We start from the raw sequence: 20482 nt of genomic DNA, 5'->3' as shown, positions 1-20482 counted from the left end.
CTGAGGTCAAAGCAACACTCACAACACGCTGGAGGAACTCAGCAGGTTGGGCAGCATCTGTGGAAAAGATCGGTCGACGTTTCGGGCCGGAACCTGTCGAAGGGTTCCGGCCCGAAACGTCGACCGATCTTTTCCACGGATACTGCCCAACCTGCTGAGTTCCTCCAGCGTGTTGTGAGTGTTGCTCTTCTTTCATGAGCTTCTCAAATATGATGCCTGCATACTCGGTTTGCGAGAATAAAGGCTTCCATATCCACAAGCTTCAGTGTCTTTTCCAGTGACTTTGTTCATAGTTACAACAGGGGGCATGTAATGTCATCGCCACCCAGCACATGGAGTTTGTACGTTGACCACGTGGGTTTCCTCCCACATTTCAAAGCTGTACAGGTTAGAGTTAGTAAGATGTGGGTGTGCTATATTGGCGCCAGAAGCATGGCGACACTTGTGGGCTGCCTCCAGCACATATTTGGACTATGTTGGTCATCGACATAAACATATTTCACTGTATGTCTCAATATACATTTAACAAATAACAATAATCTTCCCTCTTCAATTTTACATGAATTTAGATATAAAAAAAATATACATTATATATATATATTCCTGTAATAGAAACTGCTTATTAGAAAACCATGCCACGGCACTTACAAGTGATATAACTAAGGTGAAACTCAGCTCGTATTTGAGCATTTAATATTGCTTCATTTTGGTGGAGCCTTTTCACTACTGGGTTGTATGGATAGCCAGGGATGGATAGCACCTCTGGTGAAGGGGCTTACCCTGTCCAATCTGGGGCAGCTCACTCACTTGTGGTCCCCACCGCACACTCTGCTCTCACCTGTGGCTCCAAGTAGCTGTTTGCATGCGACAGCGGCTGCACCTGGTACACCCCTTCAACAGACGGGCTAAAGCAGGTTAGGGTAGCCGGCGGAACTCATACCCCGATGGAATAGGGATGTGCCTGTCCTCGCATGTGAAGACAGCTCAAGTGGACTGGGTGGATGAGATCTACAGTGAGGTCCAACAACCAGGAAGGCCATTCTGTAATGGTCTGTGCAGAGCAAAAGGCATGACAAGGCACAGAAGACATCATGGTCATCCACTGCAACCAAGGAAGACCCCAGTTTGTGACACTTGTTCATGCCACTGGACCCCGACTTCCAAAGTTGAGAGTAGAACTGCCCCAGTGCAACAGCTTTCCCAGTTTATAGAACTCTCTCATACAGATCTCCAGTCATCAATGGACAAACACCACTCAGCACTAACCCAGAAGATAGTAGTGAGTAGGAGAAAGGGGTGGCTGTGGTAAAATATATCACTGTCGCTGTGCCCAGAGGAGGTCACTGAGGCTTTTTGCGTTTATTGATATGGATATAGATATGAGTTTGGCCTATGGACTTTTTTCAGTCTTACAGAGTTTTATACTCCATGTTTCTGCCTGTTCTTTCTTGGTTTCTTTATGTGCAGGGAGAAGGGATTTAAGGCAAAATGTCCTTGTTGAGATTTTGTTTATCTTTTCATGCGGGAAGAGGGATATTTGGGGTCCAGTATACTTCTGACATATTGTGCAGTGAAGGGGGCTTTGGGAGTTAATGATTGTGTTGCTGTGCTTGTTGTGCGGTTGGGGGGGGGGAGGGGTTGCTATTTCTCTTTGAATGACTTCCAAGGTTTACTTTGATTCGTGGCCATCCAGAGGAGAAGAATTTCAGAATTGTATACCGCATACATACTCTGACAATAAATGAATCTTTGAATATAAAGGAGAAAGAGCAGTAAAGAGAAGAAAACAGGAAAGACAGTGCTGTAAAAGAAATACAGTAGTAATTTATATTTGCATCGCCTCTTTATATCCCATTGACTACAATTAAGCTAAGGGAGAGGAAGCTGAAATAAAACAGTATTTGACATCAGTGCAGAATAAGGCCAATCAGCCCATCAAGTTAGCTTTACATTACATCACGGCTGATTTATTATCCCTCTCAACCACTTTATCCTGCTTTCTCCTGTAACTTTTCACGCCCTGACTAATCAATAACCTGTCAACCTCCAATTTAACCATAACTAAACAATCGAGATTATCTTTATTTCTCACACGTACATTGAAGGGGAAGATTGTGAAGAGGATACATAAAAATGAAACAGAGAATGAACTAGTGAATACGAGTGATACAAACGAGAGACCAGGAAGTGCAGAGGAAACTGGCCTCCCATGGTGGAGCCATGGTGGAGCTCTCCACTGCACATCTGCAGAAATTTGTGTATGTCTTTGGTGACATACCAAATCTCCTCAATAAAGCCGCTATCATGCTTTATTTGTAACTGCATCGATATGTTGGGCCCAGGATAGATCCTCAGAGATGTTGACACCCGGGAACTTGAAAGTGCTCACCCTCTCCACTTCTGCTTTATATTCCTGAACTGTTTGGTAGTGGATTAAGCCCAGTATATCACAGGTAAAGCCCTCTACGTGAAATGCTGTCATAGCGAAACAGCATCCATCATCAGAAATCCTCACCACCCATGCTTGTTCTTTTCCCGCAGCTGCCATCAGGTAGAAGGTACAAGCACCTCAGGACTCACACCATCAGGTTCAAGAATAGTTACTACTCCTCAACCTTCTGGCTCTTGAATAAAAGTGGATTAACTACACTCACTTGCCCCATCATTAAGATATTCCCATAACCAAAGATCTCAGTTTAAGGACTCTTTATTTCACTATCTGATGTTCTTGTTATTTATTGCTATTTACTTATATTTGTAGTTGCACAGTTTGTCGTCTTCTATGTTCTACTTTATCTTTCATTGATCCTCTTTACAGTTACTATTCTATAGATTTGCTGAGTATGCCCACAGGAGAAAGAATCTCAGGGCTCTATGTGGTGACATACATGTACTTTGGTAATAAAATTTACTTTGGACTTTGAACTTTATCTGAGCAATATGAATTTACAGTTCTGCGATAATTAAAATGAAAAGCTCGTGAAACAATTAATTGATATTTTGTTAATACCATGATTCCTTCACCAGGGTTGTATTCATTAACCAAAACGTGATTAGCAACTTTCCCTGAGAAAAGCTGCATGGATGATATTCTCTTTGTGTACTTCTCCAGCCAATCAGGTAGCTTCTCAATGAGCATTCCCTTCGGGTGAGGTAAACCACCTGCAGGAGATTAGGAAAGTTAGTTGAAGAGAACAACAACTGTGCCAACTTAAAAATCTACTTGCTTATTTTCCTCCTCCTGACATCTCAACAACTCCCAGTGGAACTGTGGGATCTGTTGGACCATTACATTCAACTCAGGGTGCAAGTAAAGGGAGGGAAATCTGGAAAAGCATAACAATGCACCCTAACAGGATGATTCGATGGTGAGAAAAGCAAATGCGGCGTCAGCATTCACGTTGAGAGGACTAGAATACAAAAGCAAGAAGGTAATGTTGAGGCTTTATAAGGCACTAATGGGGCCTCACTTAGAATATTATGAGCAATTTTGGGGCCCCATCTAAGAAAAGATGTGCCGACATTGGAGAGGGTTCAAATCAGTACAATGTGTAGCCTGGGTGGTTGATGACTGGGTTGAATTCTTCTCAGACATGCGAGGAGACATTGTCAGTATGCTGTTGATTATGGTGTGTCCTCCAAAAGCTTGGCCTTTATACACTTATCAATCAGCTGATAAGAGCTTATTTCCGTTCAAAGGAGGTTCACGAAAATGATTCCAGGATTGAAAGGCTTGTCATACGAGGAGCGTTTGATGGCTCTGGGCCTGTACTCACTCAAATTCAGAAGAATGAGGGGGTGATCTAATTGAAATGTACTGAACGTTGAAAAACCTCAATACAGTGGATGTGGAGAGGATGTTTCCTATGGTGGGGGAGTCCAAGACCACAGGACACAGCCTCAATAGAAGGGACATCCATTTAGAACAGAAATGAGGAGGAATTTCTTTAGCAGAGAGAGGAAAAACTGTGGAATTTGTCAGCACAGGTGGTGGTGATGGCCAAGTCATTGAATATACTTACAGCAGAGATAGATTGATTCTTAATTAGTCACAGCATGAAGGGATATGGGAAGAAAGTAGATTGGGGCTGAGAGGGAAATGAAGCAGCCAAGATGAAACGGTGGAGCAGACTTGACAGGCCAAATGGCCTAATCCTAAGTCTGCTCCTCTATCTTATGACCCCTGTGAAGCACCACTAGTCACTGCCAGCCAACCAGAAAAGGCTCCCTCATTCCCACTCTTTGCCTCCTGCCAATCAGCCACTGCCTTATCCATGATTCTTTCCTGTAATACCATGGGCTCATAGCTTGTTAAGCACCCTCATGTGTGGCACTTTGTCAAATGCCTTCTGAAAATCCAAGTACATAACATCAACTGATTCTCCTTTGTCTATATTGCTTGTTATTTCTTCAAAGAATTCCAACAGATTTATCAGGCAAGATTTTCCCTTGAGGAAACCATGTTGACTATGGCCTATTTTATCACGTGCTTCCAAGTACCCTCAGACCTCATCCTTAACAATTGAGTCCAACATCTTCCCAACCACTGAGGTCAGATTAATTGGCCTATAGTTTCCTTTCTTCTGACTCTCTTCTTTCTTGAAGAGTGGAGTGACATTTTCCTATCTTCTGGAACCATTCCACAATCTAGTGATTCTTGAAAGATCATTACTAATGCCTCCACGATCCCTTTGGCTACCTCCTTCAGAACACTGGGGTATCTACCATCTGATTTAGGTGACTTACCTACCTTCAGACTTTTCAGTTTCCCAAGAACCCTCTCTCTAGTTAAGGCAACTTCACACTCTTTTTGACCCGACACTTAGAACTTCCACCATACTGTTTTGTCTCTTCCACAGTGAAGGTTGATGCAAAATACATATTCACTCCGTCCTCCATTTTCTTGTCTCCCAGCAGTCTGCAATCCACTCTCACTTCTTTTTTACACTTTACATATATACTTGAAGAAAGTTTTGGTTTCTTTTTAATGTCACCTTCTTACTGAATTTTTTAGTTGCCTTCTGTTGGATTTTAAGATCCCCAATCCTCTAACTTCCCACTAATTTTTGCTCTATTATATGCCCTCTTTTTAGCTTTTATGTTGGCTTTGACTTCTCTTGTTAGCCATGGTTATGTCATCTTTCCAACAGAAAACGTCTTCCTTCCTGGGATGTATACATCCTGTGCCTTTTGAATTGCTTCCAGAAATTCCAGCCATTGCTGCTCTGCTGTCATCCCTGCCAGTGTTCTTTTCCAATGAATTCTGGCCAACTCCACTCTCATGTCTCTGTAATTCCCTTTACTCCACTATAATACTGATACATCTGACTTTAACTTCTCCTTCTCAAACTTCAGGGTGCATTCGATCATATTATGATCACTTGGCCCTTAGGGTTCTTTTACCTTAAGCTCTACCTAATTAATTCTAGTTTATTGCACAACACTCAATCGAGAATTAGCTGATCCCCTACAGGGCTCACCTAAAGGCCATCTTGAAGGCACTCTCAAAATTCCCCCTCCTAGAATCTGGCACCAACCTGATTTTCCAAATCTACCTGTATATTGAAATCCCCATGACTAATTTAACATTGTCCTTACCTCCCGCTGTTATTTGCAGACCACATACTTACTACCATTTGGGGTACTGTATACAAGTCCCATCAGGGTCTTTTTACCCTTGCAGTTCCTTAGCTCTATCCACAATTTTTCAACACCTTCCGATCCTTTGTCACCTTCTAAAGATTTTATTTTTTTTACGAACAGAGCAACGCCACCCCCTCTGCCTTTCTACTTGTCCTTTCAATGCAATGTGTATCCCTGGACATGAAGCTCCCAGCTACAGTCTTCTTTCAGCTATGATTCAATGATGCCTACATCATACCTGCCAATCTGCAACTGTGCTGCAAGTTTATCGACCTTATTCTGTTTACAGTTCGCATTCAAATATAACACCTTCAGTCCTGTATTCGCCCTTTTTGATTTTATCCACCTTTTACATTGCAACTCATTCTGTTGACTGCAGTTTTGCCCCATCAGCAGAATGCCCTCACTACACTTTGCCCCTATTTGTAAATCAGCTACCTCATCTGCAGCACTATCATCCACCTTTCCTACGATACTTCTTGCATTGAAATACACGCAGCTCAGAATACCAGTCACACCATGCTCAACCTTATGACACCTAAATTTGTCTGACATCTTACCAAAATCTGCCTCCAGAACCTATCCACCAACTGTTCTGTACACTGGTTCCCATCCTCCTGCAACTCTGGTTTAAACCCACTGTGTAGCATTAACAAACCTTCCCGCTATATTAGTCCCCCTCCAGTTCAGGTGCAAACTGTTCCATCTATCCAGGTCTTACCTTTCCAAATATCTTATGCCCTCCCTCCTACACCAACTCATCCATGTATTAAACTGTAGAATCTTTGCAGTTCTGGCCTCACTAACATGTGGTATGGGTAGCGATCCTGCGATCACAACCCTGGAGGTCCTACCCTTTAACTTAACACCTAAATCCCTAAACTCCCCATGCAGAATCTTGTCATTCGCCCTACCCATATCATTGGCACCTACACGAATGACTTCTGGCTGTTCACCCTCCAACTTAATGCTGAGGACTTGGTCCGAGATGTCTAGGACCCTGGCACCAGGAAGGCAACATACCATCCAGGAATCTCATCCTCACCCACAGAACCTCCTGTCCATTCCCCTTACTAACGAATTCCCAGTCACCACAGCGTGCCTCTTCTCCCCCCTTCCCTTCTGACACACAGAGCCAGAGACCCAATAATTATGACTTTCCTCTGTTAGGTCACCACCACCCCCCAACAGTATCCTCAGTAAAATACCTGTTATTGAGGGGAATGTCACTCTGCACTGACTCCTTAATCCCTTTCCCCTTCCACTTACCCACTCTTCTGTGTCCTGCACCTTGGGTGTAACTATCTCTCTATACGTCTTAGCTATCACCCCGTCAGCCTGCTGAACGATCCAGAGTTCATCCAATTCTAGCTCCAACTCTTTAAGGTGGATTGTTGGAAGCTGCAGCTGGATGTACTTCTCACGGTGGTAGTCTTGATATGCTTGGTTTGGGACATCTAGAGGCCATGAAAAGTGCCAATATGAATGGAAGCTTTTCCCTTTTGGTTGTCAGCCTCGATATGGAATAATTCATTCAACTTTATTCTAGCAATGTCTTTCTCAATAATCCACCCATAAACATATTCAATCAGGGCAACTTTATACCCCTATTACTCGGGTGTTCCCTCACCCCAGTTCTGTAGTCTTCTTCCCGACAACTGAGTCCACTTGGGTTTGGGTGAATCATAAACCTGAAAATTAAAAACACAATCTGTGAAATGACAAGAAGCAATAGTAAAAAAAAATGCAACAGTGAAGAAGTTTAATCGACACAGTTTGTAGATCGGACTCTGTAGTTCATGATATGATGTGTTTTTGATTTCTGGCTTTTATCTTATTGCTATTTTGTGCAATTTTGATCAGAAGAGACTGTCTCTCTGAGAGTGAATGACAGAGCATTAAATTCAACTAAACTGAATTGAACTAAGCTGAACATTTAGTTTAGAAAACAGATGGACGGCCATCAACTGCAGACAAGCACCCAAATTCAACTGGCAAACACCTGAAGAACAGCTCCTAGTCTAAGGAACTACATGACCTTTTCGGTTCACATTTCTGAGTGTAGGTAAGAGTTAGCACTATTGCCAGAAGCCAAAAGAAAATCATTTCTTCCTAGTTTAGGACAGACACTGTAAGCAAGATTCTTTCCAGTCAGTTGTTATTGTGATATTAGTACTTATGTTGGAGTGTATGGGGTGTTCAGGGAGGGGTAGCGTCCTGGGTGAGGGGCTTGTCGTGTCTGGAGCAGGTCACTCAACTTTAGTCCCCACTGGACACACAGCTCTCACCTGTGGCTCCAAGTAGCTGTTTGTATGCGACAGTGGCTAAACCTGCTACACCACTTCAACAGGCGAGCTGAACCAGCTGAGGGGAGCCGGTGGCCTCATACCCCAGTGAAAGAGGGAGCATGCTGGTCCTAGCATGCAATGTCAGCTGGGGCGGACTGGGTGGATGAGATCTACAGCGAGATCCAATGGCCAGGAAGGTGGTATCGCAACACTCCGCAGAGAGCGAAGGGCACGATAAGGCACAGAAAATGTCCTGGTCATCCACTGCAACCAAGGAAGGCCCCAGTTTGTGATGCTTGTTCGTACCACTGAACCTGGACTTCAGAGGTCAACAGAGTGGAACTGCCTCAGTGCAACAGCTTTTGCACTTCAAAAACTCTCCCCCACAGGTTTCCTATCATCTTAGGACATGAAGGGCAACCAACATTTGTTATGGTAACTTAGGAGTGATTTTTTATGTCTTGCATTGTACTACTGCACCAAAACTTGTGTCAGTGATAATAGACGTGATTGAGATTTGGATTCTTATTCTGATCTGATATACCAAGGAGAGCATTCTGACTGGTTGCATCAACGTCTGGGTTAGACGCTCCAATGTAAAGGATCAGTAATACCTGGCAAGGATTGAAAATTTGGCCAGCTCCATCATGGGCACCAGCCTCCCTACCATCAAGGACATCTTCAGAAGTGGTGCCTCAAAAATATAGCTTCCATCATTAAGGACCATCACCACCAGGGACATCTCCTCTTCTCATTGCTACCATTAGGGAGGAGATACAGGAGCTTGAAGACCCACACTCTACGTTTCAGGAACATCTTTCCCTCCTGCATCAGGTTTTTTAATGGTCCCTGAACCCGTCAATATCACCTCACTACTGAACTCCCTTTATGCACTATTTTTAAAACATAGAACATAGAATAGTACAGCACAGTACAGGCCCTTCGGCCCACAACGTTGTGCCGACCCTCAAACCCTGCCTCCCATATAAGCTCCCACCTTAAATTCCTCCATATACCTGTCTAGTAGTCTCTTAAACTTCACTAGTCTATCTGCCTCCACCACTGACTCAGGCAGTGCATTCCACGCACCAACCACTCTCTGAGTAAAAAACCTTCCTCTAATATCCCTCTTGAACTTCCCATCCCTTACCTTAAAGCCATGTCCTCTTGTATTGAGCAGTGGTGCCCTGGGGAAGAGGCGCTGGCTATCCACTCTATCTATTCCTCTTATTATCTTGTACACCTCTATCATGTCTCCTCTCATCCTCCTTCTCTCCAAAGAGTAAAGCCCCAGCTCCCTTAATCTCTGATCATAATGCATACTTTCTAAACCAGGCAACATCCTGGTAAATCTCCTCTGTAATCTTTCCAATGCTTCCACATCCTTCCTATAGTGAGGTGACCAGAACTGGACACAGTACTCCAATGTCTTATATATTTTTTATTGTAACATGGTAATTATTTATGTATAGCTCTGTACTGGAGCCACAAAACAACAAATTTCAGGACACATATCAGTGATAATAGACTGATTCGGATTCTGTGTTCTGACTGCACAAGGTGAAGACTCTGGCCGAACCAGCCCATGTGCGATAACGTTGCCTCATCAGATAGACTCCAGTTTGATAGAACAATTAATCTGTGCTCTGGATAACAGGGGAATATATCATGAAGAAGTTTAATGTCAGTTTAATAATTGCCTGTACTGTACTGCTGTAGTAAAACAAGTTTCCAACTTATACCAGTGATCATAAAACTGACTCTGATGAAGTGCAGTAACATACCTGCTGCAGCAGATATTTTTCTTCAGCCATGGTGATAAAGTTGGGAATGTAATAGACAGTTGCTGGAGCCTAAAAGGAGCAAACAGCAAAGTTTCAGTAATTATACACTATTTCATAATTACCATTAGAGAGGGGGTAGCACTTTGAACACATTTGAATTTCAAACACAATACTCACGTGTAACGCACATAAATGAAATTGATTTGCAAAGAATAATGAAAATGATTAGAGACTCAAATAAACATTTCTGAATGCATCAAAATGCTCCCAGTGACCATGTGGGTTTCCTTCAGATGCTCTGGTGTCCTTCTACATTCCAAAGACGTACAGGTTAGTGTTAGTGGGCTGTATGAATACTATGTTAGAAACATAGAAAATAGGTGCAGGAGTAGGCCATTCGGCCCTTCGAGCTTGCACCGCCATTTATTATGATCATGGCTGATCATCCAACTCAGAACCCAGCCTTCCCTCCATACCCCCTGACCCCTGTAGCCACAAGGGCCATATCTAACTCCCTCTTAAACATAGCCAATGAACTGGCCTCAACAGTTTGCTGTGGCAGAGAATTCCACAGATTCACCACTCTCTGTGAAGAAGTTTTTCCTAATCTCGGTCCTAAAAGGCTTCCCCTCTATCCTCAAACTGTGACCCCTCGTTCTGGACCTCCCCAACATCGGGAACAATCTTCCCGCATCTAGCTTGTCCAATCCCTTTAGGATCTTATACGTTTCAATCAGATCCCCCCTCAATCTTCTAAATTCCAACGAGTACAAGCCCAGTTCATCCAGTCTTTCTTCATATGAAAGACCTGCCATCCCAGGAATCAATCTGGTGAACCTTCTTTGTACTCCCTCTATGGCAAAGATGTCTTTCCTCAGATTAGGGGACCAAAACTGCACACAATACTCCAGGTGTGGTCTCACCAAGGCCTTGTACAACTGCAGTAGTACCTCCCTGCTCCTGTACTCGAATCCTCTCGCTATAAATGCCAGCATACCATTCGCCTTTTTCACCGCCTGCTGTACCTGCATGCCCACTTTCAATGACCGGTGTATAATGACACCCAGGTCTCGTTGCACCTCCCCTTTTCCTAATCGGCCACCATTCAGATAATAATCTGTTTTCCTATTTTTGCCACCAAAGTGGATAACTTCACATTTATCCACATTAAATTGCATCTGCCATGAGTTTGCCCACTCACCCAACCTATCCAAGTCACCCTGCATCCTCTTAGCATCCTCCTCACTGCTAACACTGCCACCCAGCTTCGTGTCATCCGCAAACTTGGAGATGCTGCATTTAATTCCCTCATCCAAGTCATTAATATATATTGTAAACAACTGGGGTCCCAGCACTGAGCCTTGCGGTACCCCACTAGTCACCGCCTGCCATTCTGAAAAGGTCCCGTTTATTCTCACTCTTTGCTTCCTGTCTGCTAACCAATTCTCCACCCATACCAATACCTTACCCCCAATACCGTGTGCTTTAAGTTTGCACACTAATCTCCTGTGTGGGACCTTGTCAAAAGCCTTTTGAAAATCCAAATATACCACATCCACTGGTTCTCCCCTATCCACTCTACTAGTTACATCCTCAAAAAATTCTATGAGATTCGTCAGACATGATTTTCCTTTCACAAATCCATGCTGACTTTGTCCGATCATTTCACCGCTTTCCAAATGTGCTGTTATCACATCCTTGATAACTGACTCCAGCAGTTTCCCCACCACCGACGTTAGGCTAACCGGCCTATAATTCCCCGGTTTCTCTCTCCCTCCTTTTTTAAAAAGTGGGGTTACATTAGCCACCCTCCAATCCTCAGGAACTAGTCCAGAATCTAACGAGTTTTGAAAAATTATCATTAATGCATCCACTATTTCTTGGGCTACTTCCTTAAGCACTCTGGGATGCAGACCATCTGGCCCTGCGGATTTATCTGCCTTCAATCCCTTCAATTTACCTAACACCACTTCCCTACTAACATGTCTTTCACTCAGTTCCTCCATCTCACTGGACCCTCTGTCCCTTACTATTTCTGGAAGATTATTTATGTCCTCCTTAGTGAAGACAGAACCAAAGTAATTATTCAATTGGTCTGCCATGTCCTTGCTCCCCATTATCAATTCACCTGTTTCTGTCTGCAGGGGACCTACATTTGTCTTTTCCTTTTTACATATCTATAAAAGCTTTTACAGTCCGTTTTTATGTTCTCTGCCAGTTTTCTCTCATAATCTTTTTTCCCCTTCCTAATTAAGCCCTTTGTCCTCCTCTGCTGAACTCTGAATTTCTCCCAGTCCTCAGGTGAGCCACTTTCTCTGGCTAATTTGTATGCTACTTCTTTGGAATTGATACTATCCCTAATTTCTCTTGTCAGCCACGGGTGCACTACCTTCCTTGATTTATTCTTTTGCCAAACTGGGATGAACAATTGTTGTAGTTCATCCATGCAACCTTTAAATGCTTGCCATTGCATATCCACCGTCAATCCTTTAAGTGTCATTTGCCAGTCTATCTTAGCTAATTCACGTCTCATACCTTCAAAGTTACCCCTCTTTAAGTTCAGAACCTTTGTTTCTGAATTAACTACGTCACTCTCCATGTTAATGAAGAAGATGTTGGTGCTGAAAGCACAGTGACACCTACAGACTGTCCCAAGCCCATCCTGGGACCATGTTGGTCGTTGATGCAAATGATGCATTTCACTATATGCTTTGATGTAGACCGTAAGACAAAGGATCAGAATTAGGCCAGTCAGCCCATGGAGTCTGCTCTGCCACTTTATCGTGACTGATTCATTTTCCATCTCAGCTCCAATATCTTGTCTTCTCCCCGTAACACTTTATGCCCTGAATAATCAAGAGTCTATCAGCCTGTGCCTTAAATACACCCAATGACTTGGCCACCACAGCCACCTGTGGCAACAAATTCCACAGATTCACCACTCACTGGCTAAAAAAATTCCTCACTTCCATGAGGCCCCTCTATCCTGAGGCTGTGTCCCTTAGTTCTAGACTCCCCCACCATAGAAAACATCCTCTCCACGTCCACTCCTTCTAGGCCTTTCAACATTCCATGGGTTTAATTGCAATTCACCTCATCATTCTTCTAAATTAAAGTGAGTACAGGCCTAGAGCCACCAAATGCTCCTCATGTGACAAGACTTTCAATCCCGGAATCATTTTCATGAATCTCCTCCAAATGAACTCTCCAATGTCTGCACATCATTTCTTAGATAAGGGGCCAAAATTAGTCACAATATTCCAAATGAGGTTTCAAGAGTGTCTTATAAAATCTCAACATTATATCTTTGCTTTTATATTCTAATCCTCTTGCAATGAATGCTAACATGGCATTCGCATTCCTCACCACCAATTCAGCCTGGAAGTTAACATTAGAGAATCCTGCATGAGCCTCCCAAGTCTCCTTGCACCTCAGATTTCTGAATTTTCTCCCTGTTTTAGAAAACAGTCTGAGCTTTTATTTCTTCTACCAAGGTGCATGACCACACAATTCCAGATACTGTACTCCATCTGCTTTATCTTTAACATTTATCTTTATATTCTGAAAAAAAATTACTTTTATTTGTCACATGTACATATAGCACATGGATGTAGCTAAGGTGTCTAAAACTTGGCACAATTTTGTAGTACTTTTATGTATTGCACTATACTGCTGCTACAAAAAAAACTTGAGAAGTGAGAATACTGAAATATGGGATTAATACTGGATTAGTGTAAATCAGTTGTTAATAATTGGTGCAGTCTTCAGACTGAAAGGCCTATCACTATGCTGTTCGTTCGTTATGTGCCGTGTCGTATGACATGGATGATCACGGTTTTTCCATGACCATGATTGGTCTTGGCAAATTTTACTACATAAGTGGCTTGCCATTGTCTTCCTCTGCGCAGTGTCTTTACAAGACAGTGACCCCCACCTCCCCCAGCCATTATCAATACTCTTCAGAGTCGGTGCCTGGTGTCAGTAACCAGGACTTGTGATCTGCACCGGCTGCTCGTACGACCATCCACCACCTGCTCCCATGGCTTCACGTGACCCTGATGGTGGGTGTGGGGGGGCGGGTAAGTAGGTGCAGCACCTGCCCAAGGGTGACCTGCAGGATAGCAGAGGGAAGAAATGCCTTACACCTCCTTTGGTAGATACGTATCTGCACCCTGCCACCCATGCTGTATCCCTCTACAACTCAAAGCATGAAGCCGTGAATCAGGAGAGCCAGAAGGGGCCATGAGAAGGCCTTGGTGAGCAGGATTAAAGAAAACTCCAAGGCATTCTACAAGTATGTGAAGAGAAAGAGAATGAGCCAAGTGAGAATAGGACCAGTCAGGTGCAATAGTGGAAACGTGTGCACGGATTCATAGGCTGTAGCGGACGTACTTAATGAATGTTTTGCTTCAGTATTCGCCAGGGAAAACGACCTTGGCAATTGTGAGGATGACTTACAGCAAACTGAAATGCTTGAGCATATAGGCATTAAGAAAGAGAATGTGCATTAAATTGGATAAATCACCGGGACCGAATGAGATGTACACCAGGCTACTGTGGGAAGCAAGGGAGGAGATTGCTGAGCCTCTTGCGTCATCAATAGGGATGGGAGAAGTACCGGAGGATTGGAGGGTTGCAGGGTTGCAAATGTTGTTCCCTTGTTCAAGAAAGGGAGTAGAGATAACCCAGGAAATTATCGACCAGTGACTCTTACTTCAGTGATGGGCAAATTGTTGAAGAAGATCCTGAAAGGCAGGATTTATGAGTATTTGGAGAGACATAATCTGATTACGGATGGTCATGATGGCTTTGTTAAGGGTAGGATGACCCTTACGAGCCTGATTCAATTCAATTCTTTGAGGATGTATCAGAACGCACTGAAGATAGAGTAGTGGATGTAATGTACAAGGATTTCAGTAAGGCATTTGATAAGGTTCCCCATGCAAGGCTTATTGAGAAAGTAAGGAGGTATGGGATCCAAGGGAACATTGCTTTGTGGATCCAGAACTGGCTTCCTCACAGAAGGCAAAAGGTAGTTGTAGATGGTTCGTATTCTGTAAGGAGGTCGGTGACTAGTGGTGTTCCGCAGGGATCTGGTCTGGGACCCTTCTTTGTGATTTTTATAAATGACCTGGATGAAGAAGTAGAAGGGTGGATCAGTAAGTTTGCTGATGACATAAAAGTTGGGGATGTTGTGGACAGTCTCATTGTCAGAGGTTACAAAGGGATAGCGATAGGATGCTGAACTGTGCTGAGAAGTGGCAAATGGGCTCCAACCCAGATAAATGTGAAGTGGTTCATTTTGGTAGGTCCAATTTGAAGACAGAATATAATGTTAATGGTAAGACTTCTGGCGGTGTGGAGGATCTGAGAGATCTTGGGGTCCATATCCATAGGACACTCAAAGCTGCTGCACAGGTTCACAGTATTGTTAAGAAGGCATATGGTGTGCTGGCATTCATCAGCTGTGGGATTGAGTTCAAGAGCCATGAGGTAATGTTACAGCCATATAAGACCTTGGTCAGACCCCACTTGGAGACTGTGTTCAGTTCTGGTCACCTCACTACAGGAAGGATGTGGATACTATAGAGAGTGTGCAGAGGAGATTTACAAGGATGTTGCCTGGATTGGAGGGTGTACCTTACGAGAACAGGTTGAGTGAACTTGGCCTTTTTTTCTTGGAGCAATGGAAGATGAGAGGTGGGTGACCTGACAGAGGTGTATACGATGATGAGGGGCATTGATCATGCGGATAGCCAGAGGCTTTTTCCCAGGGCTGGAATGGCTAATACGAGGGGGCAGTTTTAAGGTGCTTGGAAATAGGTACCAAGGGAATGTCAGGGGTGACAGAGGGCATCAGAGTGGTGGGCGCAAGGAATGCACTGCAGGTGGCGGTGGTGGAAGCGGATACAATAGGGTCTCTTAAGAGCCTCTTAGATAGGTACATGGAGCTTAGAAAAATAGAGGGCTATGCGCTGGGGAAATTCTAGGTAGTTCCTAGAGTATGTTACATGGTTGGCACAACATTGTGGGCCAAAGGGCCTGTATTGTGCAGCAGATTTCTATATTGTAAAGAAATTCCTCCTTTAGAATTTAATGTATCTACTTAGACCAGCAGGCAAGCAACTCCCGTATCCTTCATCGAATATAAGGTACTAACGAACCTGAACCACACGGAAGAGCTCCAGATCACAAGGACCATCGTTCTGAGCAGCCATGGCACGGTCAAACTGAAGAATGTAACATCTGCTTTTCAAAACAGGTAGGGCTGTTCATCAGTCACTGAAGTGAACCTGTAAATTCATAAGAAACAATTAAATCTATTTGCAATATTGCCTCCTGACTTTATGAAACATGGTACAGCACAGTACAGGTCCTTCAGCTCATGTTGTTGTGCCAACATTTTAGCCTACTTCAAGATCAATCTAACCCTTCCCTCCCACATAGGCACAGGGATGAAAGAAAAATGGAGGGCCATCTAAGAGTCTCATAAATCTCCCTAACGTACCTCCCTCTACCACCATGCTGGCAGTGGATTCCACACCCACTGTTCTGTGTAAAAAAAACCTGCCTCTGACATTCCCCTCCCCCGCCATACTTTAGTCCAATCACCACAAAATTATCCCCTCTTGTAATATCTATTTCCGCCCAAAGAAAATGATGCTAGCTATCCACACTATTGATGCCTCTTATAATGTAATACACATCTATCAAGTCACCTCCCAGCATCCTTCACTCAGGGGTTCCCAACCTGGGGTCCATGGGCCCCTCGATTAATCGTAGGGGTTCATGGCATAAAAAAGGTTGGGAATGGGAACCCCTGCTCACTCAACTTATCCTCATAAGTCATGCTCTCTAATCCAGACAGCACCCTGGTAAATCTCCTCTGCACCCTCTCTAAAGCTTCCACATCCTTCCTGTAATGAGGTGACCAGAACTGAACACAATACTCCAAAGGTGGTCAAACAAGAGTTTCATGGAGCTGCAACATTTCCTCATGACTTTAGAACGGAGATGAGGAGGAATTTCTTCAGCCAGGGAGTGGTAAATCTGTGAAATTTGTTGCCACAGGCAGCTGTGGAGATCATGTCTTTATGTATATTTAAGGCAGAAGTTGACCAGTTCTTGATTAGTCAGGACATGAAGGGATATGGGGAGAAGGCAAAAGATTGGGGCAAAAAGGGAAATGGGTCAGCCATGAGGAAATGGAGGAGCAAACCCGAATGGACCAAATTCCGCTCCTATGGTCTTATGGACTCTTGAATTCAGTCCCTTGACTAATAAAGACTAACATGCCATGTACCTTCTAACCACTCACTCAAATTGTGTGACAACTGAGGGATCCACGGACGAGGACCAGCTCTGCATCTTGGCCCAACACCCCGTCGGTGGAGCCCTCCAGTGTTTGAATGGTGGAACGACAGGCTGCAATGCCAGGAACTATACCATCAATTGGCAGGACATGTCACTCAAGGTCTTGGACTACTTTTTTGCGTGACTGTTTTCTCCCCCTCACTATTTTGAATGTGCTGTGTACTGTATGTTCTGCACCTTGTCCCAGAGGATCACTGTTACATTTGGTTGTATCCATGTATGGGTGAATGATAATTAAACTTGATATGATTTGAGGAGGTGCAGTAGCCATCTTACACAAGGAGGACCTGTATAAGATTAGGGGCAGTATTAGGAATCTGATGGACAATGCATTTGGTTCAAGAACAGTTAATCATCAGGCTCCTGAATAAAAGGGGATAACTTCACACACTTGCCCCATCACTGGAATGTTCCCACAACCAACAATCTCATTTTAAGGACTCTTAATCTCATTACCCCATGATCTCCATATTTATTGCATTTATAGTTGCATATGCACAATTTGTTGGCTTCTGCACTCTGGTTGATCTTTCACTGATCCTGTTATAGTTACTATTCTATAGATTTATTGAGTATGCCCATAATTAAATGAATTTTAGGGTTATATATGGTGATATCTATGTACTTTGATAATCCAATTTACTCTGAATTTTGAACTGACAAAAAATGTATTCTATAGATTTACAAGTGGCCTTAAAGTGCATATACAACATGCAGTTAAATGCACAACAGTATGACTGTCATAAGTAATGTGTACTGGGTGATACCAGGGGGTTCAGAGGTCTCACAGCCTGGGGGTGGAGAGGCTGTTACCCAGGTGGGTTGCTGGTAGCAGGGGGTTCAGAGGTCTCACAGCCTGGGGGTAAGGCTGTTACCCAGGTGGGTTGCTGGTAGCAGGGGGTTCAGAGGTCTCACAGCCTGGGGGTAAGGGGGGGAAGGCTGTTACCCAGGTGGGTTGCTGGGCAGCATGGCACCTTGTGTTGGAAGGGCCTGTTTTGTGCTGTATATCTAAACAAGATCACGAGGGGCACAGATATGATGGATGCGCCCAGTTTTATTTGACAGGGTGGGAGAATCAGGTGGTAGAAGTTGCTGGAGTCTGGAGCAACACTCACAGTACTGAGGAACTCTACACACTAGGCATCAAATATGGAGAGAAATGGACAGACAACGTTTCGGGTTGAGACCCTTCATCTGAGAACTAGAGGGTATAGGTTTAAGGTGTGAGGGAGAGATTTAATATGAACCTGGGGGACAGCTTCCTCTGTCTATATATACAATAAGCTGCCAGGAGAGATGGTAGAGGCAGATTTAGCAATAATATTTAAAAGCTATTTCAACAGGTATATGGATAGGAAAGGTTTAAACGGACATTGGTCAAAAGAGGTCAGAAAGAAATAGTTTCAATGGGAATCTTGCTTGGAGTGGACTGGTTGGCCAAAGATCCTGTTTCTTTGCTGAATGACTGGCAATTTTCTACAGATATACCAAGGAGAGCATCTTAACTGGCTGCATCACTGTCTGGTATGGGGGTGTGGGGGGGTAACTGCTGCACGGGATTGAAATAAGCTGCAGAAAGTTGTGAACTCAGTCAGCGCCACCGAGGGTGCATGCACAAACACACAAACTGTAAATTATAATAAAGGTACCGTATTATGTATGGCGTTGTACTGCTGCTGCATAACAAATTTCAGAACATGTGCCGGTGATATTAAATCTGATTTTGATTCTATAGACCAGTGGTCCCCAAACTCCGGGCCGCGAAGAATGCAGTGGTAGCCGGAACGCACCCAGCACATTTTTAAGAAAAAAGCCAAAATAAACAAGCTAATTAATCACAATCTGGGCCGATATTTACATGCCAGGCGGCACCTAATCAATTAGCTTGTTTATTTCGGCTTTTTTCTTAAAGATGTGCTGGGTGCGTTCCGGCTACCGCTGCACCCTTCGCGGCCCGAAGTTGGGGACCACTGCATCGACACAAGAAATTCCGCAGATGCTGTTAAGCCCTTGCGACACACAAAATGCTGGAGGAACTCAGCAGGTCAGGGAACATCTACGGAGAGAGATGAACTGTCCTGCTGAAAGGTCTCACTCCACACGAAACGACTACTGAGCCCAAGTTCTTGGAGCTTTTTCCGTGTGAAGTGGCGTGACTCGGCCGCCCTCCATTATCACCGTGCGGACCGTCGACTTGAAGCCAGAGCACGAGCCGACCCCTAGCGCGAAAAAAAACATACTCTGATTGGAGCACATTGTGGAGTGGCGACCCCTGATTGGTGGACCCAGAGCGCGATGTTAAACAGCGAGCTTTGATTAGTGGATCAGGAGCGCGACGCGGAGCGGCGAGCTCCGATTGGAGAAACCAAGAGCGCAATGTGGAATGGCGAGCTCTGATTGGAGGAACCGCGAGCACGATGCGGAGCTACGTGTTCTGATTGGAGGGTATACTTGGCGTGCAGGTCACGGGGAATGCTGCTGCAGCATGGGGGAACGGGCGTTATGCAGCTAAATCCAAACGGGAAGCTGCGACGACAGAATGGTTGGGCAAAGGTCGAATGGAAATCAAAAAAAGCAGCGAACCGTGTGACTGTAGGATTGTGGCAAGGTGGGGGGGGGGGGAGAGAGATAGAGAAGAGTAAAGGAGAGGCTCTGATTGATAGCGAGCACGAGCCGAACCCCGCCTATTAAGGACGAAATTGCCGAGCTGTCGGTAATGGGTTCGGTGAAACCGTAATTGCCACCAACCTTGTAGTCGCTGAGCAAAAAGAAGTTTTCAAAATTGTAACCAGAGGTCATCCGTTTGAAGAATACGAGATATTAGAACATACGAGAGGCCGTACTCAAACACCCAATGGAGGTTGATTGTCAATTGATTTGTCCAATCAACTTCGTGATCGGGACTCGCTATATCCAATCGAGTGACGAATGGTAGGCGGGATTTGCTTCTCAATGACTAACAAATAGAGGATGCAAGAGATAACAAGTGTAATTTCAGGAGCTTTGGCGCCCCCTATCTTGTATGACGAACAAGCTGCAATTACACCTGAATGTGCCAAACCGCCGAAATTAAGTAATTTATAAACGTTAATATGAGAGTTTGGTAATATGAGAGAGGCACTGGGTAAACAATTGTTATGTTTATTTAATGAGATACAAGGTGGAATAGACCCTCTGAACTGCACCACCCAGCAACCCCCCCACCCCCAATTGAATCCTAACCTAATCATGGGACAATTTACAATCACCAATTAACCTAGTCTTTGGACTGTGGGAGGAAATTGGAGCACCTGGAGGAAATCCATGCAGTCGCAGGGAGGATATACTGTACAAACATCGTTCAGGCAGTGGTGGGAATTCAAACCCGGATCGCTGGTACTGGAAAGAGTTGTG

General features: G+C 44.2%; 1 protein-coding gene across 2 annotated transcripts in view; it reads right to left on the bottom strand.

Moving 5' to 3' along the window:
• Nucleotides 1–20031, bottom strand: part of alkbh6 (alkB homolog 6) — a 29566-nt gene extending 9535 nt beyond the window's left edge. The window contains exons 1-5 of one of the 2 annotated variants that reach the window (XM_063063553.1): nt 19838–20031; nt 15880–16008; nt 9716–9784; nt 7274–7334; nt 3011–3162 (exon numbers count right to left, since the gene is read on the bottom strand). In XM_063063553.1, the coding sequence (XP_062919623.1) occupies nt 3011–3162; nt 7274–7334; nt 9716–9784; nt 15880–15933 (336 nt within the window). In that variant the 5' untranslated portion in view covers nt 15934–16008; nt 19838–20031. Of the gene's footprint in view, nt 1–3010; nt 3163–7273; nt 7335–9715; nt 9785–15879; nt 16009–18738; nt 18983–19837 lie in introns of those variants that run through there. The other variant, XM_063063552.1, reaches the window with a different exon arrangement.
• Nucleotides 20032–20482: the final 451 nt, after the last annotated feature.

This window comes from Mobula hypostoma, chromosome 12 (genome assembly GCF_963921235.1).
Source record: "Mobula hypostoma chromosome 12, sMobHyp1.1, whole genome shotgun sequence".
NCBI classification, from domain to species: Eukaryota; Metazoa; Chordata; class Chondrichthyes; order Myliobatiformes; family Myliobatidae; genus Mobula; species Mobula hypostoma.
This window is presented reverse-complemented; position numbering and strand designations above follow the sequence as displayed.